The sequence below is a fragment of the Cygnus olor genome, chromosome 19, assembly GCF_009769625.2.
Source record: "Cygnus olor isolate bCygOlo1 chromosome 19, bCygOlo1.pri.v2, whole genome shotgun sequence".
NCBI classification, from domain to species: Eukaryota; Metazoa; Chordata; class Aves; order Anseriformes; family Anatidae; genus Cygnus; species Cygnus olor.
Window position 1 is genome coordinate 5,789,349 of NC_049187.1, and position 26,740 is coordinate 5,816,088.

Here is a 26,740-nt window from a genome sequence, read left to right on the forward strand (position 1 = left end):
CAGGACGTCCTCCGGTTACTTTCATAGCGCGAAATGCTTCTGCAGCTCCCTTCTTAGCAGCAGCAGCAGCCAGTAGGTACTTCCAGAAGCTCCTTTATTCACCTGCAGTACTCGCACAAACTGATCTAGCACTAAATCAAACAGTCACGGTGGTTTTGTCCGAGGTGTACCTAGCGGCCTGCTTCTTACCTTCCTTCGTTTGAGGGAGCTGCCTGCAGAACAAATGCAAATGAGAGAAGCGCGTCCTGCTTTTTCCCCTCCGTCCTTTCCTCACGAAGGTTATTTTCGCTTCCAAGATTAGGATTCGCATTCCTTCGCTTCGAGAAAAGAGATGAGCAATCCGTTCCCCTCCCAGCAGGGAGGGAGTGGCCGATCGCAGGGCTGGCGGCTCCGGTGACAGGAGGCAGCGAGGAGCCCAGAAGTGTGCGAGGAGCCCAGAAATGCCTGGGAGCAGGGAGTGTTTGGGCAGGGAAAGCAAAGCGCTCACTGCAGGCTCACCAGGGACGGGTGCTGAATGCGGGTAACGCATCAGGACTTGTCTTACCAGAAAGTCATTATTTTACTACATCTTCAGATAGCGATCTTTATATACAGATATCTGATTGCTTTTCAGGCAGAGTGGTTTAATTCTTTAAGCCTCATGTAATTGTTTTTAAAAATCCGCCAAAATCTACTGTACAGTGCTCGATGCGTGTCACATTTGACTTTTTAAATCCCCGAAACGTCCTCCCGATGTTTTGGTGGGGGAAATGCTGACATCACTTCTATGTCTGCCCTGCTGGCATCGCTCTAATTCCTGTCTAACCCTCCTCACCGCCGCTGTTTGCCCACCGTGAATGATGTTGCTGACATCACCGCTGTTGCACTGCGGTGGCTGCCGATAGCCGCAGCTGTGTATCTCCGTCCGCGTTTCAGCGGGCAATTTGTACGGCTTGGGGAAGGCTAATCGTCTGAGCTTCAAGGGTGAGAGCAGTCAGTCCGGTTGTTACCGGTCTGCCTTCTTCAGATTTTGGCTTCAATCTACTCAGACTTTTTTCTTTTTTTTGAAAAACACCACTGCAACAGCGCACCGAAGCATTTCTGATCGCCCTTTGGCGAGACGTGAGCGCTGAGCAGCTTTCCAAACTTGCTCCTGCAGCATGAGCGCAGGGTGTCAGACAGCCCCGCGCAGCGAGGCCCTGCTGGTGTGGAGGCAGGAGGCCAGCAGCAGCCCCGGGCCCGGCCTCCCCATGGCACCCGGGGCTCGGGCTCTACCCGGGCTTATCGGCCCGGCGCAGGCTGCGCCCGGCGGCAGGGTGGGGCCGTGTCTGCTCTGGGACAGGCTGCGCGTGCCCCCGCGGCCGAGGGTAAGCTGTCGCTTCTCGATGGCCGTGCTGCTGGGAGGGCAGCCGTGTGTCTTGGAGGAAGGCCGAGCCTTTCAGAGCGTGGCTTCGCAGTGTGTCCTGGGCCGGGGGCAGCTCACGGGTCTCCCACCAGACCCCTCTCCCCCCATGTACTCTGCCCAGAGCCCTGTCCTCGGGTACTTCCAGGCTTCCCCACCGCCCTCACCGTGCAGAATTCCTTCCTTGTGTCTCATCTAAACCCTTGGGTAGCTTAAAGCCGTTCCCCCTTGTCCTGTCGGCCCTCTCCTTGATGCAGAGACCCTCCCCAGCTTCCCTGCAGCCCCCTTTAAACACTGGCAGCTGCCCTAAGGTCTCCGCGGGGCCTTCTCTAGGCTAAAAACCAGGTGATGCAGTTGAACCGAAAAGGCTTAGAAACATCTCGGAGAATGGCTTTGTGTTCCAGGGGGATGCTGCAGCTCGCGCCTGGAAGCGCCGGAGGTAGGCTGCACCACTCTGCAGCATCGATGACTTTGGAGTTCAGAGCTCCCCAGTGACTGCTGATCGCGTTTTGGCACCGCGACCGCTTGCTGACGTCAGCTGATCTGCTGCAGGAAAGAACAGTCTATTATTGCTAGACCAAAGCACTTCTTTTACAATTGACTAGCTCGACTTGCTGTAGTTATAAAGGGAGCCTTTCTTTTAACCAATTCCAGCAAAAAGATGGGCCCGATTGCATGATTTGTGTGGTGAGAGGCAAAGCAGCTACCGGGCTAAAGTGCAGGAGGCCTCCTTTTTTCTTCTGATGTAAAATAGTTTAGCAATTTAAATAATTTAAATGACTTACTAATTTAAATAATCTAATTTAATCATTTAAAATAATAATTTAAAGCGATTTGAAATAATTTGGCCTGTGGGGGTTGTTTCTAATACGGGCATACAAGCTGACTGCACGGCGTTCCTAAGACCAAGCGGGGTTTTGTTTTTTTCTGGTAATGCCCTTCCCCAGAACAAGGGGCGAGATAGGATACAGTGGGGTGTTTGGCCCGTCTGCCACTTTGTTTCTCCTGAACACTATTCTGTTAAAAATAAAAGAGTTGCCAGATTCAAACACAATGTAGCAGCACGGGCAAGGAACTTTTTTTAGTAATAACCGTCTTTTCTTGCCTGCTGTCTGTCTGTAGGGGAAGGCAGTGTGAAGCAGAGCTTGAAACAGCCGCTTTCCCAGGAAAACTGAGCTGTGGTTGAGCTCGAGCTATGTTCAGAGTCTGGTCTTTTAAAACTCCAATACCCCGATCAAGTGGAGCCATTGGTACCACTGCCAGATGAACCCAGATGAACTGCGTTTATACGGCACAGCCCCCACAGACCGTATTTTCCTTGCCCCTTTTGGCAGTAAGGAATGAAACACGCAGGCCTGGAGGAGAAAACAAAGCTGAATTTTCCTTCCTTCCTTCCTTCCTTCAAGTGCCGCAATGCAGTTGGGGCTCAGAGTTCACCGGAGTAACAACTGCTGCCGAAACGCTGCCCTGCGCGGGGTGGGACTGCGGGGAGGGAGCTGGGGACGTGTGAACTCGACCCCATATGTTCCCTTCTATCAGATGGGCCCTCTACGAGTGCTTGGAAACCAAACAGCAAACATGGCCCTGTAGATAGCGTTCCAGCCCGTGGGGTTTTTCGTAGCATTATGCAAGATATGGGTCTAATTAAAGCATGCAGCTAGCTAACGACTAAATAACATAATTGAATATCTAACAGCGTAGTTTAGAGCTCGCCTGTGTCTTTCAATGTGCGCTTCCACACGTTGCTGCTTCTTTCTACTTGATAGCGTTGATGGGAAGCCCATTTAGTTCGGTGCTTACAACATTTATAATAAAAGCATTGACTGTGCTATCCGTGTAAACACTTGTACACCCAGACATCAACCGCGCGATTGTTCACGCGCGGAGTGTTTGTTGCAACAGCTTCTTGATATGCACAGCGGGTTGGCAAACGACTGCCTCAGTATCCAAACTCCAGTGACCGTAGTGAGTCTGCTTTTTAATTTGTGTAACGCTTCTGTCCTAATGCGTACACTTCTTATTGAAAATCAAATTGCGTTTTGAATGTTTAGGAATTAAAAAGTAAAGGTTATCCCAATTTTAATAGAACCCTAGATAGATAAAGCAGAGCAGTAGTCAGTTCTTTGGTGCCTGCGGTAAAAATACCTGATTGTAGTGTGTAAAGCTGTGCATAAGGGTTTGCAGTCGGCAGGATCATTAGGTATACAAAGTGCTCCTTTAATTCCTTGTCTGCTCACAACATCAGATCTGCGAAACGCAGTGTGAGTCTCAGTATTGGCTTTTGAAAGCTTGTGTAGGGAGTGGCAGGGTGGGTTCATAACTCCTTAATTGTCTGAGAGAGCAGGGGGTAGATGTATTGCACACGTGTATATATATGCATGTATAATATATGCGTATATATGTATATACGTGTACTTACGTGGACCGGTTACCTGTCCTTTAAGGAATAGTCATATATATTATTAAATTTATCTATATTCAGTATTTTAAATAAAATGTTTCCACATTGTACTAGATGTACAAGAAACATCTTACGTTTATATATCTACGTGTATATATATATACACAGACATATATACACGTGTGCACAAACACATTTTTAAAGCCCATTTTATAATTTGTGTTGGATGCTTGCATAACGCAATTTGAGATGGCCGATATACAGCAGCCATATTTTTCTAAGACAGGTCGATGTTAAATGCCTTTGTAAATCCTGTTTTCGTATGATTTTCTGCTAGAAGTGTGTTTTCACTTATTTGTATGTATAATATTTATATTTTATGTACATATCTGAACACACAGAGTAAGACTGTAAGTAAACCACGTGTGATTAAAAAAAAAAAACACACACAAAAAACAGGTTCTTCTTTCATGGATCTCTTCCTACCCTACCTTTGGTTTATAATACAAACAGAATGTTAACTGAGGTTTATTTGGCTTTCAGAAAATGGATCCAAGTGGTGTGAAAGTGTTGGAAACAGCAGAAGACATCCAAGAAAGGCGTCAACAAGTTTTGGACCGTTACCACAGGTTCAAGGAACTATCTTCTCTCAGGCGCCAAAAACTTGAAGATTCTTATCGATTCCAGTTTTTCCAGCGTGATGCAGATGAGCTTGAAAAATGGATCCAAGAGAAACTCCAGATAGCATCTGATGAAAATTACAAAGACCCAAGCAATTTACAGGCAAGTCCTACTGCCATTTTATGTTCTACGACTAATATTAGGGCATACCAGGTCAACTGGAATAGACAGAACAAAAGCATAAATGTATCTCGATCTGAGAGCGGTGAAGAAAGATGGATGCAAATACATGCAGCCTTGCAAAGTGTTCTTCAAAAGCCCAGTTTCTTTGCTGATATAATTGGAATATTTCTAATAATGGATTATATGCTAAATCAGAGTAGAAAAAGTTATTCGGTGCATTGTAGTGTAAAACCAGCATGGATTAATCCTAGAATTTGTTGGGCTTTTTGGCTCTGTAAATAAATGTGAAATAATTCTTATTGTTTCCACAAAAAAAGATATTTGTAGAAAATTAACTTGTGTGGGTGGAGCTAGCTGATGGGTTCTCAGATGTTTGAACACTCTGATGTACAAGAGCGAACACAATAACAAAATATCTAAAATTTGGGATGCTTGTATCCGCCCATGAAACATATGGTACAGCTATGACTTCAACTGTGTTATTTTATTGTTTGTTTTTCAGTACTAAATATGCACAAAATACACTAAAAATTTTGATGCTGGGATATGTGGGGAGGGCTGTGCACCAGATCTCAGCCATGTTCTTTGATGTTCTATTTGCAGGGGAAGCTGCAGAAGCACCAAGCCTTTGAAGCCGAGGTGCAGGCCAATTCAGGGGCCATTGTTAAACTGGACGAGACTGGAAATCAGATGATCAATGAAAGCCACTTTGCATCTGAAACCATACGAGTGAGTTTTAAAACGATTTTTTTTCCCATTTTACAGGCTTTTCCTTGAAGACTTTTTGTAGGTTGCACAGATAGCTCTGTGTTCGAAAACACTTTTAAAAATTCTACAGATAATCTGATTAGTGAAATCCCAAGAGAATTTGTATCTCAAAAGCTTTACAGACATTCCTCTCTTCCGTTGAGCACCAAGCTCTTATCTTTTTTTGGATCCAGATTGTAAGTGAACTATCTGCCTATTGAGTCCAGGAACATGGACAGGAAAATCATCAGAAATTCAAGCACATATTGAAAGTCACAAGGCAGATGATTAATTATGCTTGTGATTGTTCCCAAAATGGCACACCATCAAGAAGCAGCAAATTCACAGGGCCTGATGTCAGGGATGTTGCGTAGTTTTAGATTTAAAAAAAGAAATGCATTTTTTGCTTATATAACATTTTAATTTTCTGCAATAATAACTATAAGTAATACACACAACCTCATCAGTAAACTTCAGAGACTTAATTTCTGTCTGATCTGGCCCAGATCAGGTCTCTGGTGATCTTAACCTTGTGCTTCAGTTGTACTGGCTGTACGTCTCACCCTCTTTGAATTTGCATTCTGCAGCTTTTTGTATGAGCTCCAAGTACAGAGGCCTGTCTGCCCTGATTGTGCAGCAGGGAAAGCCTCGTAGGACAGGTGCCTCTGCAGTAGCGGGCAGTAAGCTTCCTTCAGATCCTGAGATCTGTGGTTGTTTTTAATTTCTTCCCGAATCTCTCAACCTGTGCAATGCAATGTCATGCATTTTTAAAATCTTCATCGCCACACTAGGCAGGATTACACTTGACAGTATTTGAGTGATAATCACTATTTTTAAAAGTTTGAACAATTATAACTTAAGGCCTTAAGAGTTGCCTTCTACTCTTTTCCTTCTTCTATGTATTCTCATTTTTCTCTGGATATTATTAGGGTTTTCTTATTCCCGTATATGTGTGCAGGTGCATACGTGCACGTACCCCACAAGTAAAAGCTAATTTTTGTTTTGTATAGCAACTTCTTTTCTAGGGCTAATTTTGTTAGATCTGCTGTTTCTGGGCCTCAGTGAACTTTCTTCGGTGTTGCCTATGTCTGCATTTTTCTTTAGTGAAAAAAAAAGTGTACTTAGAGTTATTTAAATAATCTTCTTTTATATGTTTTGGATGTGAGCCGGTTTAACTTTTGAAAAGAAAAACACCAGTGGTATTTTTGTAGTGATTATCAAAACTTAACTGAGACCTTTTCATACACATAATGAAATTATGAGAGTAGCGACTAAGGAAAGTGGAAATACTTTTTCATACTTTATTTAATAAAACACTCTAAAGTAATTATAATTTTAGAAATCTCATTGTGACCACATAATCTATACTGCAAATATAAAAAAAAAAAAATGCTTTTGGATGAGTGACCTTAAATAATGCTGCATCTTAGCTGTGCTGCTCAATGTCGGTTCTTACTCGTGTTCTGTTTGGAGTGATAATTTGTTTTTAATGGTTCAGTCTTTCACGCCGTACAGGACTGCACAGCGCCCAATAGTAACTGCCACCCAAGTTGGGCTCCACATACGAGTAGGTGAAACTTTTGGCTGTGCAGTGCAACTTCTGTTTGCAATATCTTCTTTCTTCCTTGGCTGACAGTTTGCACTATCCTTTGGGGCAGTGCTAGGAAATCGAGTAGTGTGGGCTTTTTCTTCCCTTGAGACCTACCTAACTGAACTTTCTAAGTGGATTAAAGAAGTATCCACCCATGCTCGATGTTCAAAAGCTTCTCTAGCGTGACTTTCAAGTTTCAGATCTAGATGAGCAAAGCGTTAGAGATGCTGGGTGGAGCAGATACTTTCCTGTTTTGCAAGTTGTGTCCCTGTGTGGGAGTGTGGTTTTTCTTTTAATTGTCTATAAAATATATAGTCGCTCCCAAATGTTTTGGAAGGCAGAGTGTAGCCATAAAGACTCAATATTAAACCTAGTAATTGCTCCTAGCACTTCACTATTATATTACTTAACACTGTTGGCTAAATATGTTAGCTGACTGGTGCTAAGAGAAACGGTGAAAATACTGTAAAGTGGCACAAGTTTGACTTGAAACAAGAATGCTCAGTTCAGTAATTTCTAACTTTGTGTTGTTTTATCATTTTGTATCATTTGAAAACTAATTACTCGAGATGAAAACTTAATGAGGTTTTTCCACCCTTTGTCTAATGTGAGATTTAGGAACATAAAACTTTGGGGAAAAAAAATCTTATTTTAAGAACCAGAAGGGAATAAATTTAATCTCATCTGCTACAGGATTTTAATATCAGCATCTTATTGTTCTAGACTCGGCTGCAGGAGCTGCACCGGCTATGGGAATTACTATTGGAAAAAATGAGAGAGAAGGGAGTCAAACTGTTGCAAGCACAAAAGCTGGTGCAGTACTTACGGGAATGTGAAGATGTCTTGGACTGGATCAATGACAAGGTATATTATTACCTGTGTTTTCTGTGTTCTTGATGGAAAATCTGATGCATTTGTATGGAAATTTTCTATCAACATATAGTTGCTGGAGTTCAGGTAGCCAAAGAAAGCTTTTAAAGGCACCAACACATTTTATTTAGTTTATTTATATTGTATAAGTAGTACATCTGCAAACCAGTGTTCTTTTGCAGCCACTAAAAAAAGGTACTAGAGTAAGAGAGGAAGCCTGCATGTTGGAGAGCATAGCTAAACATAATCAGGTCTCTTCTTTGCTTTAAGAAGACCTTCATAATTATCATAACAATCAAATTCAAGTTTCCTGTAAGGGAAATCTTCAACATGTAAAGGCAAATTTTTGTTATTAATATTCTCAATGATTTATTATAGAAAGTGGCCAGCCTAACCAGCAAGCTGCATGCCAGCAAGCTTTATGTACATAATTTCTTATGATTGGAATGTCTTTAGATGCGCATTGTAAGACCATTTGCTACAAGAGAACTGTTGGCTTTTGATTCTTTGAACTCTGAGGAAACAGACCACAAACCACAATATCAAGAAAAGCCACAAAACGATCATCTGGGTTTTCTTAATGATAGTTTGGTATTTTGTGTCACTGTGGGTTCAATCATTAAACCTTGCGTAACTGTTACAGAATCTGACAATGCAATTTTCATTAAGAAATCTTGCATGAGAAGCCTATAGCAAAAGCCCGTAAATAATCTAAAAATGTAAACAAATTCTAGTCACTGCACAGCCAATTATTTTGTTGTCATAAAAGTATGTTTTTTTCCATGTGTATTTTGTTTCAGTAATTTGGGTTGTTGTAGTAGGGATCAGCACACACAGAACAGAGAACCTGTGATAATGGAATTGGTTATATTTAATGACTTGGAAATTAACGCATAGTGATCCTGGATGTTCTAATGTAAAGATGTGGGGTGGGAGGTATTTTTGTTTTGAAGGAAGAAATTTTGTAGTTTTACATCTGATTTTAAACACGGCGATTGTAGCTGTCCTTGGCCTATTCCAAATTAGCACAATTTGCTTTCTGATTTCTGGTCATGATTTCTCATAGGTTATACTGAAATATACTTTTTTTTTTTTTTCCCTATCGCGCTAGGAAGCAATAGTTACCTCAGAAGAGCTTGGCCAGGACTTAGAGCATGTTGAGGTTTTGCAAAAGAAGTTTGAAGAGTTCCAGACAGACCTTGCAGCTCATGAGGAAAGAGTAAATGAAGTGAACCAGTTTGCTGGCAAACTTATCCAGGTAAACATTCATGTGTGTTGAAAATCTCTCCTGGCAAGCCTGGCATAACACAGCAAGCTTTGTCTGCAACTTGCTTCCCTCCTGCCAGTTTGGTAGGAGACATTTATAGTTTTACTATGTATGTGTTGGAGACATGGCTATTTTAACCTTGAGTGGCTATCATTTGATTATGCATTCTTCTGCTGGACAGTCGGAATAACTGCCTCCGCTGAGAAGGTTCATGAAAATGTGGAGAGTAGTGATTTGTAAGACACATTGTAACATTTGAGTTTAAAGGTGTTTCCCTTTGGCAACCAAGTTTTACATATCTTCTCTTTTAGTATGTCATCTGGAGCTTGAGCAAGGGTGGAGACAGCACAGTACTGCATTCCAGGAAAAAACAGATATTGTTTACAGCCCTCTTCCCTGTTGACTAATTAGTTCATAGGGAAACTTAGACTACTGCAAGAATATTGAATGTTTACACGGTGATGCTTTAGGAAAACTATTCAACTGAGAGCTCATGTGGAAACTACAGTAATTGTAAATTGATTTCTTGGAAAACAGTGGTGTTTTGAGGTTTTGTCAACGGATATAAAGCCCCGGAATACATGGAAATAGCATTTTTCCTTTGTTTACTAGGAACAGCACCCTGAGGAGGAACTTATAAAGTCCAAACAGGATGAAGTAAATGCGAGCTGGCAGCGTCTTAAGGGGCTTGCCCTTCAGAGGCAAGGAAAACTCTTTGGGGCAGCTGAAGTTCAGCGCTTCAACAGGTATGATCCTGGTTGGGTCTGCTGAAGTGATGTCATATTCGTATGGATGTCTAATGATTCATTCAGCTACATACAGTATTGTGAGAAGAGCTACCATTATCTGCTTTTGTTTTATTCTTCCTCATGATTCTTTGAATGAGGACCATGTTCTAGAATTCCCTTAGAACAGTCCTTCTGATTAAGGTTTCACCACCTGGCAGTTCTGTTTGTTCTTGCTCATGGCAGTTTTCCCACCCTTTACTCTGAGAACTTCTTCCCCCAGTTCCATATTATATATAGCCTCTTATGGCTCATATTTTTATTGTTGGCTAGTTGTCAGTCCAATTGTTTTCATCTGCTTTTTATGTTATTTCTTGAAGTTTGCTTTAATTAAATTGGAGAAAGGTCCAAAGTGGAATTATAGCACCACTGGTCCATTTTCCTTATTTGCATCTTGTGACAGCATCTGAAGAATGGCCTGCCAACACACTTGAAGGCTTTTTGAGATTAAAAATTATATGTGTATATATATATATATATATATATTCATTTTTTTAATTGCAGTTGGCTTCAGTGCTTATATATGGATTTGTATTGCCAATATGTCTGTGATAAGTGAAAACATCCTACCTTTTCCATAAAAGGTAGACTGCTTTCAGCTTGTGCTTTCTTTTGAAGGGATGTGGATGAAACCATCAGCTGGATTAAGGAGAAAGGGCAGTTGATGGCCTCAGATGATTTTGGCAGAGACTTGGCCAGTGTACAGGCTTTGCTGCGTAAGCATGAAGGCCTGGAAAGAGATCTTGCAGCTTTGGAAGATAAGGTAACCAATAGAGATGCATTTTACCTACGATTTAAACTAAGTAACCTGCTTGTAAAAGGCTAGAAGCTTACTCACCGTTTATGACTGGGTTTAGGTTAAGGCCCTTTGTGCAGAAGCTGACCGTTTGCAGCAGTCTCACCCAATAAATGCTTCTCAAATTCAAGTGAAACGGGAGGAACTCATTGCCAACTGGGAACAGATCCGAACTCTGGCAGCAGAGAGGCATGCTCGCCTTAATGACTCCTACAGGTAGGAATACTCTTTTGCCAAAACGGCCTTTTTTCCTTTCTCTTCTTTCTTTTTCAAATTTGATAATAGTACTCTTGGAAGGGGAAGAAAGGGAGACTACAAAATTTGGGGATGATTATGGTGTTCTCAGAAATAGTCATGTTCACCAAACAATATACAGTGGTTTCTTTTAGTAAAAGAAATAATAACAGATAATTAAAGTTTTTGGTCATTCTGTGAATATGGATCAATTATGAAGATAAACTTGATGTTTTAGGACATGTTCACTTCTTCTTCTGTTGGAGTTTCTATTTGCATTCTGAAGTGCGTTATCTGACTATGTTTTGGTGCTTTTTCAATGTATCTATTATAAATCTTTTCACTGTAGAGCCTTTATGGTTCTCTGTGAAGACTTAAAGCGTGAGGTATTATTTGGTGTACTGTCCCAGGGTAATTGAAGCGCCAGTTTCATCAGTGATAGTCACTTTGTTGCTATGGGGTTTGTCTTCATCCATGATTGTTTCTACACTAGCCTGGTTGTCTATGAAACATAAACCGTTAGGTAAGTATTAAGAAGCCATGCTAAAAAGAAACTTAGGCTAATATGGCAGTTTACATCCTTTCTAGTACCGTATTTCTGCTGTTTGTTCCCTTCCATGGTGCAAGATTTATGGTGGCGGGGGCCCACACAAAGTAATCATTCTTATTTTGACTTCACTGTCATAATCCCTTCAAATCATTTGACAGCAAATTTAAAAGAGAATCAGAAACTGATCACTTTTTCTGATGAGTGTTAAGCATATGCCAAGGGCAGTAATTGTAAAGACATGCTGAAAGGAATCTGAGAATTTGTTTGTTTGTTCTGAGGCTGAGGTGCGTGCAGTTGAAATTTTCTGTCAGTCCACCACACACACACACTGTTGTGATTGTGACAGAAGCAGTCCCCTGGGCTATCTTGAGACACTCCGAGAACTGTCTTGGTATCTGTTGTCTTGAGCATACAGGCTTATATATAAGAGTATTCATTTTCCTTTCAATATAAGTTATATGCAAAACACATCTTGGAGAGCTATCAAAAGTTATCTCACTTGTTTTTAAACTTAGCATTTTCCTGACTTTAAAAGACTCCTTTATTAGGTTGAGAGCTTATTTATTTATTTAATGTTCTAATTGCATTTTGGTATTGTCTTGTCTGCTTTCAACCAGAGGAACAGCTTTTATGTTTGTAACCCTTATCTTTGGGGTAAGGATTGAGAAACTATGCCTATGAATGATTCCCAGCCATTTTTTCTGTTGTTTTCATAAGGTTTGCAGCGCTTTCTGGCGGACTTCCGAGACCTCACTAGCTGGGTAACTGAGATGAAGGCTCTGATAAATGCTGATGAACTTGCCAATGACGTGGCTGGAGCAGAAGCCCTTCTAGATAGACATCAGGAACATAAGGTATAATGGTTAGCCAAATCCAGTCAGCAACACTCAAAGACTGATTTGTGTGTCTGACACAGTCTCTGAGTCAGAGCTGCTAATGTTGTATCACTAAAGTCCTTTGATCATGCAGCATGGATTGCTGTCTGTTCCGATTTAAGATTTTGTACTTTGTGGTTCTTGATAGCAAGTTTATACACTAATAAGTAAGTATTTAAGAGTGCTTATGATAATATTTTATCAAAAATAATTAGACCTGATAGCAATCAGTTGGACTAACGACTGTGTTAATTCTCTGTCAGGAGGAATTGCTATAAGTAAGAATGCAACTTGAAACCAACCCTTAGTTTCTGTTTAACATATGAATTTATACTTGCCTTATCTTCATTGCAAGGTGATACATTTGATTCTAGCTTTCACGTTCAGTGTGATGTATTTACAGATAGTTTAAGATTTATAATTTAGGTATCCAGACTGTTGTGTCTGTTATTTTCAACAGTAGTTTTCATGTTCTGAAACTATGCTAAGCTAACGTGTAAAAACACCGTATTCACTTCCCATTTCATAGGGAGAAATTGATGCCCATGAAGATAGCTTCAAATCCGCTGATGAGTCTGGACAGGCTTTGCTTGCTGCTGGGCACTATGCTTCAGATGAAGTTAAAGAAAAGGTAAGCTGGATAGCTTGAGAGCAAGGGCTTCTAGAAGAATTTTGTCTTTTTTCTTCTGCATCCCTTAATTTAGAAGTTCATTTCTGGTTAAGATCGTAAGCTGTAAAGTATTGTCCCTCTAGGTTATAGGGCTTTTTTCATTAATTTGAGTAATGTGTTCTTTTCATTCTCAGATTGACAGTTTGTGTTGATCTATTAGCAGAAATTATTAGAACTTTTATACTAATAATTCCTAATAGATAGTACTATTTTTCCTCATGAAAACTGAGTTACTTGTTTATCTAGGTCTAGGTTTGCTACCGAAAATGACAGTAAATATTCAGTAATATTCAGTATTTCTAAATGTTGGTTTTCAAAGTAATGAGGCCTCTCATGAAACCTTATTAAAATATGGTCTATTAGTTGGTTTAAAAGCCGTTAATTGAGTGGGTCAAAGAGACCTCAGAGGCTGAGACGGAGGAATGGTTTGCTAAAGATCTTCTCTTACAAATAGCCCTTCAGCCAAAAAGGTGTGACTGTCCTTTAAATACCTCTGTGCAAATATAATATGGAAATTGAGAGGTTTCTAACAGAAGTCAAAAGTTGGTAGTCATTAATTAAACTTGATAAGCTGAGGAAAGGTTCGCCCTGTGTGCGGATGATGATGATGTCAGTAAGAGGATGACTCTAAGCAGGAGGTTATTTTCAATCTAATGTTAACCACTTTTTTTTTAGTGTTCCATCTTGATTTTATGTTGAGATGGAAATGAACCAGTCTGTTAAATAAAATATTATATATCCCTCTTCCCAATCCCTTAGCTGACCATCCTCTCAGATGAAAGAGCTGCCTTGCTAGAGCTGTGGGAGCTTCGCAGACAACAGTATGAACAGTGCATGGATCTGCAGCTTTTCTACAGAGATACTGAACAAGTTGACAACTGGATGAGCAAACAAGAAGTGAGTGCATTGTTATTATTTTCTAGTGGGAGTGATTACCGCTATACATGTAATGGGTAGGGTGCTGTGCGCAGTTATTTATGTGACTGCCCGAGATGCTGTAGTGACCTTTTCCAACTAATGCTGAAACTATAAGTTGAGACAAGTTGGCCTGAGATAGCTTCTATGTTTGTTAACTCTTATAAAATACTGTTTGAATTAGAAGGTAAATTCAGAACCTTTGGCTGTTGGAGGTGTTCAGGGAACACAATCCCAGGATATCATCCTTCACTTTCCAATCATATGGTAGGAAATATCACTGATCATGCTTGGGTTGTCTTTTAAAGCAGCTGAGGATGGAAACACAAAAATCAATGATGTGTTTGTTTCCTTACTTTAGGCTTTTCTGCTGAATGAAGACCTTGGTGATTCTCTGGATAGCGTGGAGGCTCTTCTAAAGAAGCATGAAGACTTTGAGAAATCCCTAAGTGCCCAGGAGGAGAAAATCACAGTAAGACATTTACATTAGGCAATCACTAAAGGGGCGAGAAATAAAACAAGTGAATTTGTTGATAGGAGAGGAAACATTGCCGAGGGATGACAGAGAATAATGGGATTTGCTCTGCGAACGATCCACTGTGTTATGTGTGATGTTTGTACTGTTGTAAAATGGAAAATTAATAGTGGAAAAGTTAGGATATGGCTCGGCTGCTGCCTCAGAGAGCTCAGTAACCCAGTGCTTGCATACTATGCCATAACATGAATGATGACTTGTCAAAAGCTGCCCTCTTCTACGTGTAAGGTGATGGTACAGATAAAAAGGGTTTTAACAATAGCTTTCTTAATGGCTGTATGTTAGTTTTACTGTGAACTTTTGAGAATTAATTTACTATGTAAACTTGCACAAACAATTTTTATTACGTGAAATCAACAGAAAACTATTTTCTCTTTAGGCATTAGATGAGTTTGCTACTAAATTGATTCAGAATAACCATTATGCCATGGATGATGTTGCTACACGCAGAGATGCTGTAAGTAGACTGCAGACTTTAAATCACGTTCTGCTTTATTGTTTTAAATAGTATGACTGCAATATGGGATAAGTCAAAGGAGCTCTCCCAGAAGAACAGATACAGTGGTTGTTCTTGCACACCGAGGAATCTGAAAATCTTTACTTTTCCTTTCTTTTCAGCTGCTGAGCCGCCGAAATGCTCTTCATGAAAGAGCTATGTACCGCCGTGCTCAGCTGGCAGACTCTTTCCATCTACAGCAGTTTTTCAGAGACTCTGATGAGCTAAAGAGTTGGGTTAATGAAAAAATGAAAACTGCAACTGATGAGGCTTACAAGGTAAAAACGAAACGAATGTCAGAATAATTTTAAGGTAATACCAAGCGTAATGTAATCCAGTAACGATATGAAGCGGTATCAGCCAAATCTTACTGAAGGAGGCAGTATTAATGGCAACAGGAAGAGTTGTAATTTCTTCCTGGCCCCAAGGAAGATTGTCCCGTTGTGCTGTAATCATGCTTATTCAATAGCTTAAATGTTCTGATTTTCAAAGGCATATTTGTAGCACCAAATCCTCTTGTGACATCTTAGCATGTATGTAAGTGTAGTCTAATTTAAAAATTCTTCTGAGTTCTATAGATACTAATTTTGGATTGAAATTTTCTTTTTTTTCTGTGTCTATAGGATCCATCAAACTTGCAAGGCAAAGTTCAGAAACATCAGGCTTTTGAAGCAGAGCTTTCTGCTAATCAGAGCCGTATTGACGCACTGGAGAAAGCTGGCCAGAAGCTGATTGATGTCAATCACTATGCATCTGATGAAGTGGCAGCTCGCATGAATGAAGTTATCAGCTTGTGGAAGAAACTTCTGGAAGCCACTGAACTCAAAGGTAAGGCCTACTTATAGGAATACAGACAAACACTTCATAGAGTTTAGCTGGGAGAAGATGAGGAAGTGAGTTGAGTGAAGTTGAAAATTCAAGTCACCATTTCCTCATCTCTTTCTCACTCAGGTATAAAACTGCGTGAAGCCAATCAACAGCAGCAGTTTAATCGCAACGTGGAGGACATTGAGCTGTGGCTGTATGAAGTAGAGGGACACTTGGCTTCCGATGATTATGGAAAAGATCTTACTAGTGTTCAGAATCTTCAGAAGAAACATGCCCTGCTAGAAGCAGATGTTGCTGCCCATCAGGTGAGGGGAATAATTTTTCTTCCTGCCCTTTGAGTTCTGTTCACTTAAAAATATTCATTCCAGAGACCTTAGCAGATGATAGTAAGAATCTGTATTTTCATAGTTTTTGTAGCTTTGGGCTTCCCTGTTTATTTATCAGAAATAACTTTGAACTGAAATGTAAATTGTACATCTATAAGAACAGTATCTTCCTGACTGACAAAAATAAATTTTTGGAAAATGTTAAATAATATTGTTTTGTTCAGTGAATACCAACTTAAAAAGGTGTGCTGTGCTTTGGGTAATAACTCTCCCTTAGACTCTCCATTTGCAAATTCTTGCTTGTCTGCAAATAGCTTATTCTACTTACTTTGTTGTCATACGGCTCTATAAGAAATAGGAGGGGAGGCAGAAACAGTTCCATTTTTAAATATAGAACTCTACAGCAAATGATCTTTAGAAGAATTAAATTCACAGCAAGAAATCAGCAAAGTCTAAGCTCCACGACTGAAATATGAGTTGGTAGCAGTTGAAAAATGGTTCATCTAGAGTAGTACATCTGTAAAACTAATGTAATTTCAAAAATCTTTTGCCTTAATTTTATGAAATTGACAGATTAAAAAAAAATTCATTTACATAATCTGTTGAATATAATCTGAGACAAAATTGTTACTAAAAAATTGTTGCCACTGTCAGTGGCAGCTGAGGTTCTCTTCCTCTACCACAGTATAAGTTATTAGCTAAGACCTGAAAATACTCTTCAAATGTTCTTAGCCACTGCACCCAGTAAAAAGTCATAAAATTTAATCAAGGTCATGACATAAAGTTATTCCTGAATTAATTTAGGATCGTATAGATGGCATTACCATCCAGGCACGCCAGTTCCAAGATGCTGGGCACTTTGATGCTGACAATATCAAGAAGAAACAAGAAGCTTTAGTAGCTCGGTATGAAGCTCTAAAGGATCCTATGGTAGCTCGCAAGCAGAAACTTGCAGATTCTCTTCGCCTGCAGCAGCTTTTCCGTGACATTGAGGATGAAGAGACCTGGATTAGGGAAAAGGAACCTATCGCCGCCTCAACAAACCGAGGTTGGTCCATCCCAGTGTCTTTAAACTATTCCGTTATGTATTACTGCTACAATGTCAGTGGGTAACTCAGGTTTTATTGTGCTCGGTCTTCATGTGATAGTACTTACTCTGCAAGGTTGTCTAGCACTGGTTGCAGCTTCCTTGAAATTTTTTTTAGTCCGATGACTCTGAATTAACTGGTAGCTATTTTATATTTTTCAGGCAAGGACTTAATTGGTGTCCAGAATCTGCTAAAGAAGCACCAGGCTTTGCAGGCAGAAATCGCAGGCCATGAGCCTCGCATTAAAGCCGTCACACAAAAAGGAAATGCTATGGTGGAAGAAGGTATGTCTCTTTTTTTATTCTTCGTCTTTCAGGAAATCCAAGAGTCTTTGTGTAGGCTAGAGCGTTCTCTAGCCCTGTACAATTAAGAATTACTGCCTGTTTTTATCTGAGAAGTAGACAGGTACCAGCTAGCAGGATGAACTTCTAGTCGTTCCTTCACCTGGAAGTAGAAATAGATTCCTTGATAGGAAAACTGTCACCATTGCCACAGATCTGCACCTGCCCTCGACAGAACAGTCGTATTCTTATTCAAGTCATGTAGGAACTTTGTGCCGATGATACTTAGTCTTCATTTTGAATCTATTAAAGGCTTATAGCTGTAGTATATAATCATGATGTAAGAGAAGATCTTTCACCAAGACAATAAGAGCCATTTTTGCTTTAAAATAAGTATGTGCTTTTATTTCTGACTGGTTGTTCTTAACTCCAGAACACTAAATTTCCTGTTCCCAGGATTCAGAATACGCATCTGAAATAATATTTGTCAGCTGGAAAGATGTGTCCTTTTTCTGTTTCATCATTTAGAAGAAATATTATTGCATGGCTTGTTTTGTTCTAAATGATTCAAATATTCCTAGTACATTTTGATTGACAGGTACAGTGTTTTCCAGTCTGAGCCAAAAGACAAGTTGAATTATGCTTTCCTCATTCCAGTCAGAATAGGCTATGTAAATTTAAACAGGTCTAAGTTCTCTGACTTTCAAAAATACAAATAACCGTTTAGTCTCTATTATTTATGTCTCTAAGTTCTTCAGAACCTTCTTTTTGTTGCATAGGACATTTTGCTGCTGAGGATGTGAAAACCAAACTGAATGAGCTAAACCAAAAATGGGACTCTCTGAAAGCAAAGGCATCTCAACGACGACAAGATCTAGAGGATTCTCTGCAAGCTCAGCAGTACTTTGCTGATGCTAATGAGGCAGAATCATGGATGAGGGAAAAGGAGCCCATTGTAGGCAGCACAGACTATGGGAAGGATGAAGACTCAGCTGAGGTATTTGACATTGTTTAAATCAGTTGTGCACAAATAGAGCAAGGAGTTTGTCTGCTGGCAAAGAAAATAAGGAACTCCGCTAATTTTAGGATTCTAATGAAAAAGGGTGGAAAACTTTTGCATCAAGCTAATTTTTGGCTCAGTCAAAATGCAATGGCAGTTTTTCGTATATCTTAGCTATTATTGTACATGAAATGTTGCCATTCAGTATATTAAATCAGTTGCAAGGAAACCTTACAGTTGTATTCACTGTATTATAGGGGTTTTGTACAGCATAATGAGATTAATATAAGTAAATTCCTGCCTGATGTGATGTTGCATTTCAGTATGAGTCTGGTTTTGAGTAGTTACCAGTCTGGAAGTCATATTTTTGTGTAAAAGTTGCTGTACAAGTATCATTCCGTGGCCAACCACCACATCCCAGATGCTGCACTCACATTTCGTTGAAAGTAACTGCAGTTTAAAGGCATTTTTTCAAACATACCTTTCAATACATACATTTCCAGAGTTATATGTAGTACTCTTAGAACCAAAGAGCATTACTGAGATAAGGTAGAGGAAAAGCATCAGAAGCATTTGGACGACTATCTAGCCTGTGAATAAATAGAAGTAGCTATTCTCATGAGAGTCAGAAGTCTGGCAGCTCTGAAAAACCCACACTGCCTGTGTATGGAGCCAAAGTATATGTTTTAAGCAGAATAACATCTGTAAAAATGGCTAGGTGTACATGTTGTTTTTATCATTCACTTTCAGGCTCTTCTGAAGAAACATGAAGCTTTGATGTCTGATCTTTCTGCTTACGGCAGCAGCATACAGGCATTAAGGGAACAGGCCCAGTCATGCAGGGTAAGGAAAGATGCTAATCACGTTGCTAAAATTCTTGGGTCAGCAGAAGGTAAAGACAAAGCTTAATAACAGCTGTTGCTGTTGAGAAGTTATTGCAGACTGCACTTGATTTTCTCATAACAAAATCAGTTTTTGCTTTTTATAATTGTAACAGACTGCTATGTTACATTGGAAGAAAACAGAATAATGTGGTCATTTGCCAAGGTTCGAACCCACACAGCATGTAAAATAAGTCCATCTGTACTACATTTATTTCAACAGGAATTCATTTTAAAGCATTTACGATAGCTTTAACTAAGGCAGAAGTAATTTATAGGACAGTTACATGATTGTAATAAACATGCATCAATTTCTACATCTCTACTCATCTTCCTTCTGCTCCTTTGTTAGCAACAAGTTGCTCCCACTGATGATGAAACTGGAAAAGAGCTCGTTCTGGCGCTCTATGATTACCAAGAGAAGAGTCCTCGGGAGGTGACTATGAAAAGGGAGATATCCTCACCTACTCAACAGCACCAACAAGGTATGCTGTTGCCTGCTGGTTTGCTGGGCTGCTTCTCTTACGTTGTTCTGTGTGTTTTGTTGAGTGGTTTTTTTTCTTTAGTTATTTGTTTATTTTCGAATAAGAGCATTCAGAGAAGTTAAAACATTTGCACATTTCATCCCTGTTCCCGTTCAGCACTTTAGCATACCTCTTCAGCTCATTCTCATGTCTCCTTTATAGCTGCCAGCTTTTCTAAGTCAGATAAACACCATCTGCCATCGGGCATCTGTCTGGAAGAAATCTTTTCCCTTTTTTTGGGGAATTTTTGACCAAACACAAGGGGAGAAGTGGAAGTAAGACCTAGATATCTGCAGGAGACAGTTTGAAATGACCTCCATAAAAAAAACAAGCTTGTTTTCCTGTGTTAATAGAAACCTCTAATTTGCCACCTTTCAGGTACACAGCATACTTTATGCTTGGTGCTTGCCTCACAGTGGTTGCTTTTTTTTCCTTCATTCCAGGACTGGTGGAAGGTTGAAGTTAATGACCGTCAGGGCTTTTGTACCAGCTGCCTATGTGAAAAACTAGATCCTGCCCAGTCTGCATCCCGAGAGAATCTCCTGGAAGAGCAGGGCAGCATAGCCTTGCGACAGGAACAAATTGACAACCAGTAAGATCTAATTAATAAGATACGACACCCATCCAGTATTTGCTGGCTTGGCCTTTGTCTCACATATGCCAGAAGTTTAGGTTGTTGCCTTTTACGCTAGGGTGTAATTGATTGGAGCAAAACTGAGGGGCCTCCGTTACCAGGGGCACCCTACTGAGTCATTGTATTCTTATTCTAGATTTTCCTGTTGCTTTTCCCATTTTTTTAACTGTAAAATTCACGACACTTGAGCTCAGTTTGCTGTCTGACTTCAGTATTTTATGTGTTTCTTTTGTTGTGTACTTAACAACTTAAACTTGTTTGTGAGTTATATCTGTCCTAAGCAGCTCTTGTATTTGTAGTCGTCACTTCTTAATGTGTGATCTGTTTTTGAAAAGCTTTCTTAAATTTGGCTACAAAAGTACAGTACCCTCCCTATATAGGGCTGCCTCTGCAGATGTCTCCTTAGGAGCTGCAGCTCTCTTATTGCTAGCTTTTTGCTTTCTTCCTGAAACGTGGTGCCATTATTCGTTGCCGTTACATGGTTTAAAAACTACTCCCATTCCTTTATTTGTTTTTATTTATTTATTTTAAAGAGGAACATGCCATTGCAAATGGAGGAAAAACTGTGTGAGGCTTGGTAATGACCTCCTAAAGCACATGTACTAGTAGATTAGTTCAAGCCAGGGCTGTGAGTGATAGCTGTGAGCTACTGGCCTCATCTTATCAAGCCACTTGGAAGCCGAAGCTGAAAGTTTTATGCATACTCCCATCCGGTGACATAGTTATGCTGTCACTCTTCATGAGAATTTCTTTCTCCTCAGTGTTTTGAGTCACCAGTTATTACAATGACATACAAAAATTACTAGCTTTAGATCTTGGTTAAAAAAAAAAAAAAAAAAACGCCAAACTAGTAAAGTAGCCTGTACCAGTGGGAAGAGAGGATGGTTAGGATTTTAATGATGTGTAACTACCCTATGGGTTTCCCTGCAGCTTTTAAGAGCTAGAACAATGGTGTCTTATTGTAAGCCAAGGAGGAGGGGAACATCTTTCAGTTTTAATCAAATGGCACAGTGATCAGGAGACGAGGAAGTCCTTATAGAGAGAGTTCAACTGTACTGCTGAGGTTTCCTCATCTGAATTGCACTCTGGTCTGATTTGCTTTGTTTGCTTCTGAATGACACCTAATTTTCTCCATTTAAATGTGAACTCTAACCACCTCCTACCACAGACAACCATGGATGGAGCTGCTGCTTTCATTATTTTTGTTAATCTAACTAATTTTTTGGCATGCATTTGCTGTGCTCCCTCTGTCTGTGCAGGACTCTCATAACTAAGGAAGTCGGCAGTGTATCTCTGCGTATGAAACAGGTCGAAGAACTGTGAGTAGGATTAGCCCTTTCTAAACCATCCTGTCTCCATACTGTCACTGTTCATTCTCCCTTTGTTTCTTTCTTTGGAAAGCTGCTCCAAAGAGACATGAAGGAAGCAATTTCTGCAATGTGAATATTTTAGTGTAGATGAGTGTGTCCGTGGTATGTGTTTCATGTGCTCTTTACAGCCAGCCATTCAGCCAGCGGCTTATCTTATTGGTCACGTCTGCACTGCTAATTGGTCGTTGGTGTTATTTTCCATTCTACTGATTTTGCTTACCAAATGAGGTTTTAGTGATATGTGGACATGTTTTCTTTTAAAATGCATATATTGCATTTTTCTGAGGTGCAGGCTTAGAATGCTTGTTTATATGAATATACACACAACGTATATACCAAGTATAATGTACACATAAATGCCCTAGAGTTTGGGAGGGTGGAGTTAACATAAAGTAACTCTTCATGCCAGGTAGTCAAAAAGATTAGTTTATTTATGTAGGATGATTTTTTTTTTCTCTTTTATTTGTAATATAACTTTTCAAACCTGAATTCAAGTCTCCTGGAAAAATACTGACCTTGCATTACATTCTTGAAACTTTGCTGGGAGCTCTAAAGCAATAGGGTTCCTTGGCTGTTCCTGGCTGTCTTTCATAGAGAACACACTTGCTGAGGATCAAAACTGAAGCATTGTGTTAGTCTCTGAAGCATTGCAAAGTAACTTAGAGGAAAGGTCTGCTTCTAATGGAATTTTGCCCCAGGTTCTCTATGACCTTTGAAAGTATTTAATACCTAAATTGTATGCTGAAGCAAGCATCTATGGTTGGCGCAGGCTTTAAAACAGTGTTTTCCTGTATAGCAGTAGTAGCTCCTGCGAGTCAGGGTAGGATGTTTCCATTCAAACCTAATTTGAAAGATCAGATCCTTAGCTCCTTTCTATCCAGTCTTGAATCAGAATAGACAGGAAACGAAGTCTGAGACAAAGTCTCAGCTTCGTGAAGAGGCTTAGAACTGATTATCAGTTTGACATATAACAGCCCAGGGTATCAAGGCTTTCATTCAGCAGCCTTTGTCATTTCTGAACTACTTGTTAGGAACAGTATGACATCATCAAACTCCTCAAGCCAGGGGGTAATTGCCTTAGTACTACCTGTGTGCCCCAAGGTGGGAAATGAGAACACTGGAGAGACTGCTGTTTTCCCGTTTGAGGCCCCTGCAGGCGTCTCAGCCACATCTTATATTATTTAATAACATCGAAGTGGACATATTCATGGCTTAGTAATGAGAATCAGTTCTGCTGTTGATTACTGTAGTAGACCAATTTATAATCTGATTCAGAATATGCAAAAGCCCACAGAGGCAGCTGGAGTAAATCATCTTCTGGAACACTTAAATAAGGTAAAAATAAGGTAATAAAAGCGGTGTTAGTGACTTTCTGAGTGCAAGGTTCTTTAAAAACAGGCATTTTGCTATTGCTAAAGAGATTTATAATTCAGATCAATAACGACTGTAACCTTCTGTTGACATTCTCAATAATAGCTTGGGAAAGGCCTTATAGGGTCATCTCTGTCTAGTTGGTTACCAGGAATCAAATTGGAGACATCAACTTTGCTTGTTCTTTTAAGAACAGTGATGCTGTTATGTTTTTGTGGTTGTATTTTAAGGTTTATTGATCATTCAAGCAATTTAAGCACTTTAGAGGTTTTAGAGGTTTTGCTCTTACGTTTTTTCTAACCTAAATGAGGAGTAATTTCACTGATGTTGTTGGGAATTCAACAGATATAAAAGTAGCACCTGTAAATACAAATTGATGTGTTTTCCAGTTTAATATGGTTGTGTTATCAAAGAAATAACACCTCCTTTAAACATTCAGCAGATTTTGCACTGAATGGTGCCTAGGTAAGATATTTTGTGTCCAATAGCTGTCAGGCTAGTGGATTTTAACAATCTGATGGCAAAATTGATATACTATAGGAAAATATGTCTCAGAAAGTAAGCTCTTTTCTTTGTGTATCCCGTGCAGTCATTCCTGCACTGCACTGCTGCTGTAGCTTAAGGAGCCTACCTTGACCTGAGCTGGGATTTGGGGTTTGCCTTTGCCCACTAAAGTGTTGCATGTGGGAGGTCTCGTTTTGGTGTGCTTATCCATATAGTGGAGAAAACGTGTACAGTTTACGTTTGCCTAATCGTGAGTAACTAGATCATTCTGTAGAATAGCAACGTGTAGACTGCAGGGACTTTCCATATTTTTGGTGATACCAGCACCTGTTTAATTGCTCTGACTGCTCAGTTCAATCTGACTTCTCCTGCCTTCCTTTTCTCCTTGTTCCAGGTATCATTCTCTTCTTGAGCTGGGAGAAAAACGTAAAGGCATGCTAGAAAAAAGCTGCAAAAAATTTATGCTTTTCCGTGAGGCTAATGAGCCTTCAGCAGTGGATCAATGAGAAAGAAGCTGCACTCACGAATGAGGAAGTGGGTGCTGATTTGGAGCAGGTCGAGGTGCTGCAGAAGAAGAATTTGACGATTTTCAGAAGGTATGTTATAATGCTGCATAACGTGTGCTTCTGGGTCATAGGTCACTGATAATTTAGAGCTAAAATATAGAACCTAACAAGCTCTGAAACAATTTCATTTTGTGCAAAGCATGACTTTCAGTTAAGTTTTTTTTTTTGAAATGTGCATTTTAATTTTTCAGCTGTAGAGTGTTGACAAGATATGTTAGAATAATTCTCTGCTTCCAAATGCTGATGGGCTTTTGGATTTATTTATTTATTTTTCTCTCAGTATTCGCAACACTTCTTAATTTTTCTTTACTTTGCATGAGATGTGAAAGAATTGTTTGTGCATATATTTTTGTTCCATCCACTTTGATGAGGTACTGGACACTGAAATGCAAAGATGCCTGACCATTTTATACAGTGGCAAAGCCAGTGACTTGATAATTCTGGGACTGTTACCATGTTTACAGCTTGAAAATTGGCTAACAATTTGAGCCGGCCTAATAGTGGAGGTGTGAAGATATAGCAGTTACTGGATTTGTGATATTTTATTTTTTTAAGCTATTGGTTGATATTAAAATGTGTCTTTTATTAAAATTTAAAGGCAAGTTCTCCAGTGTTTCTTTTTTAGCTGGATTCCCTTTCTACTTTATGGAAAGGTTTCTGTCAGTCTTTGTGGCTGGAACTTTAAGTGTCTCAGTAAAAGTACTTTTAAAATCTGCTTTTTTAGCTTATTTATCCAGTAGTATGGATGATAGCTTTGGATCTCCATGTTGGTAAAACTGTCAGGCATACAGTGTGAAAAGGGTATTCCATGGCTGATCGTTAATTAACTTCATGGAAGGAAACTCTGATAGTGCGTTTATTTAATTCATTGACACTTGACGCTGACAGCTGGGATTTCTTGGCACAGACTCTCGGCATTCTATATTCACTGGTAACTGGAAAGGTCAAGTGTGCTAAATTCCTGCTGCTTACAAACTGTCTACTTCATGGCACCCTTGGTGTGCAAACTTAATCCACGTTTTGCTTGTGTGACTGTTAATGCTGTGAATTTTAACTGTTCTGTGCAGGATCTAAAAGCTAATGAGTCGCGTCTGAAGGACATAAACAAGGTTGCAAATGACCTGGAGTCAGAAGGACTGATGGCAGAGGAAGTGCAAGCAGTAGAGCAACAGGTCCACTTTTTTTTCTGACTTACTCTAATGTTCTTGAGAAGCAAAAGATTTCCTTCCTTTCCTTCCTTTCGTTTGTCTGTTCTATTTTGTGTGTCACTATAAGATACCTGTAAGATACACTACCTCAAAGCATATCTCCTGCTATCTTCCCTTTCTTACAAACAGTCAAAACTTCCTTTTTGTTAGATAATACCAAGTTGTTAGAAAATAACAAGACACTTTGTCATTTTTCCTTTGCAGGAAGTCTATGGTATGATGCCCAGGGTAAGTGTTAATTTCTGCGTTGCAATTTTAACAGTTTGGGATGTACAAGTAGAAGTTCAGCCGTTCCTTCATTTCCATGAAGGAACTCCACAATGATTTTGAATGGATGTAAAAAGATGATCTCACCTTCCATGTATTTATTTACTGAGTGTTCTACTCCACAAATCAATAACCCAAAATGACACGAATACTTAGTTGCAAAAATTGATTTATGCTGTTAAGGCTTGAACATGGAGATATCTGAGTTTTTAAATACATTCTGATATCATTCCTATTTAAAGCTGTTTCTTCACTTCTTTCAAACAGGATGAAACTGATTCTAAGACAGCCTCTCCTTGGAAGGTAGGTGTCGTCATTTAATAGCAAGCAATGGGAAAGTAAATCAAAAACTACAGCACATCATCTTTTTTTTTTTTTTTAATAGACCATGCATTTTCTCATATGCCACCCCCCCTTTTTTTTTCTTTAAGACTTGCCAAAGTGATTTTGGTGATGTCATAGTCTGAACAAATGTTTTGAATTGGTATTGATTTATGTTTACTGAATTTCCATTTAATTTTGCTTGTTTCCTTCAGCAAACAGGTTACAAAAACTTGCAGAGCAGTAAGCAGGAATTCACTTCGTTATGCTTGCATACAAATTCCCTATCAATATAGAAAGACACCATATAGGTTCTGCTCTGCATTTTAAAAGTCACAGTCAATTCTCCATTTTTCAGGCACGATTATAAAAATAACTGAAATAGTGGATTCCTAACAGAGAATTTGCTGGCAGTTATTTTTTAAGGAAACTCCGTTTTTGAGCTTGTACTGTAAGACTGGTCCAAGTTTTTGTACCAAAGTTTTTAGGTATCACATGGCTGCTAGATGCAAAATCTTCCCTATTTACTTTGCATGCAGTTTGTTTGTTTTTAATGTAGCGAGCAGAAAGAAATGTTTTCATTCCTGAAAGTCAAAGTCATTTATGTCAGTATTTCTTCAGCAGGGAATATGCTGAGTGTATAGCAGTATCTGT

At 39.6% G+C, this 26,740-nt stretch overlaps 1 protein-coding gene across 1 annotated transcript in view; it reads left to right on the forward strand.

Moving 5' to 3' along the window:
* The window catches only part of SPTAN1 (spectrin alpha, non-erythrocytic 1), a 51,077-nt gene that overhangs the window by 4,473 nt on the left and 19,864 nt on the right, over window positions 1-26,740 (forward strand). Inside the window, 29 exon segments of the mRNA XM_040532020.1 lie at window positions 4,326-4,565; window positions 5,190-5,315; window positions 7,648-7,788; window positions 8,906-9,052; window positions 9,674-9,807; window positions 10,465-10,609; window positions 10,704-10,859; window positions 12,146-12,280; window positions 12,831-12,932; window positions 13,731-13,868; window positions 14,248-14,358; window positions 14,801-14,878; window positions 15,040-15,195; window positions 15,541-15,745; window positions 15,869-16,050; window positions 16,876-17,119; window positions 17,321-17,443; window positions 18,220-18,437; window positions 19,191-19,283; window positions 19,674-19,765; window positions 19,767-19,806; window positions 20,289-20,437; window positions 21,739-21,798; window positions 24,119-24,209; window positions 24,211-24,300; window positions 24,303-24,320; window positions 25,358-25,462; window positions 25,703-25,726; window positions 26,033-26,068. Coding sequence (XP_040387954.1) covers window positions 4,329-4,565; window positions 5,190-5,315; window positions 7,648-7,788; window positions 8,906-9,052; window positions 9,674-9,807; window positions 10,465-10,609; window positions 10,704-10,859; window positions 12,146-12,280; window positions 12,831-12,932; window positions 13,731-13,868; window positions 14,248-14,358; window positions 14,801-14,878; window positions 15,040-15,195; window positions 15,541-15,745; window positions 15,869-16,050; window positions 16,876-17,119; window positions 17,321-17,443; window positions 18,220-18,437; window positions 19,191-19,283; window positions 19,674-19,765; window positions 19,767-19,806; window positions 20,289-20,437; window positions 21,739-21,798; window positions 24,119-24,209; window positions 24,211-24,300; window positions 24,303-24,320; window positions 25,358-25,462; window positions 25,703-25,726; window positions 26,033-26,068 — 3,576 coding nt within the window. The 5' untranslated portion in view covers window positions 4,326-4,328.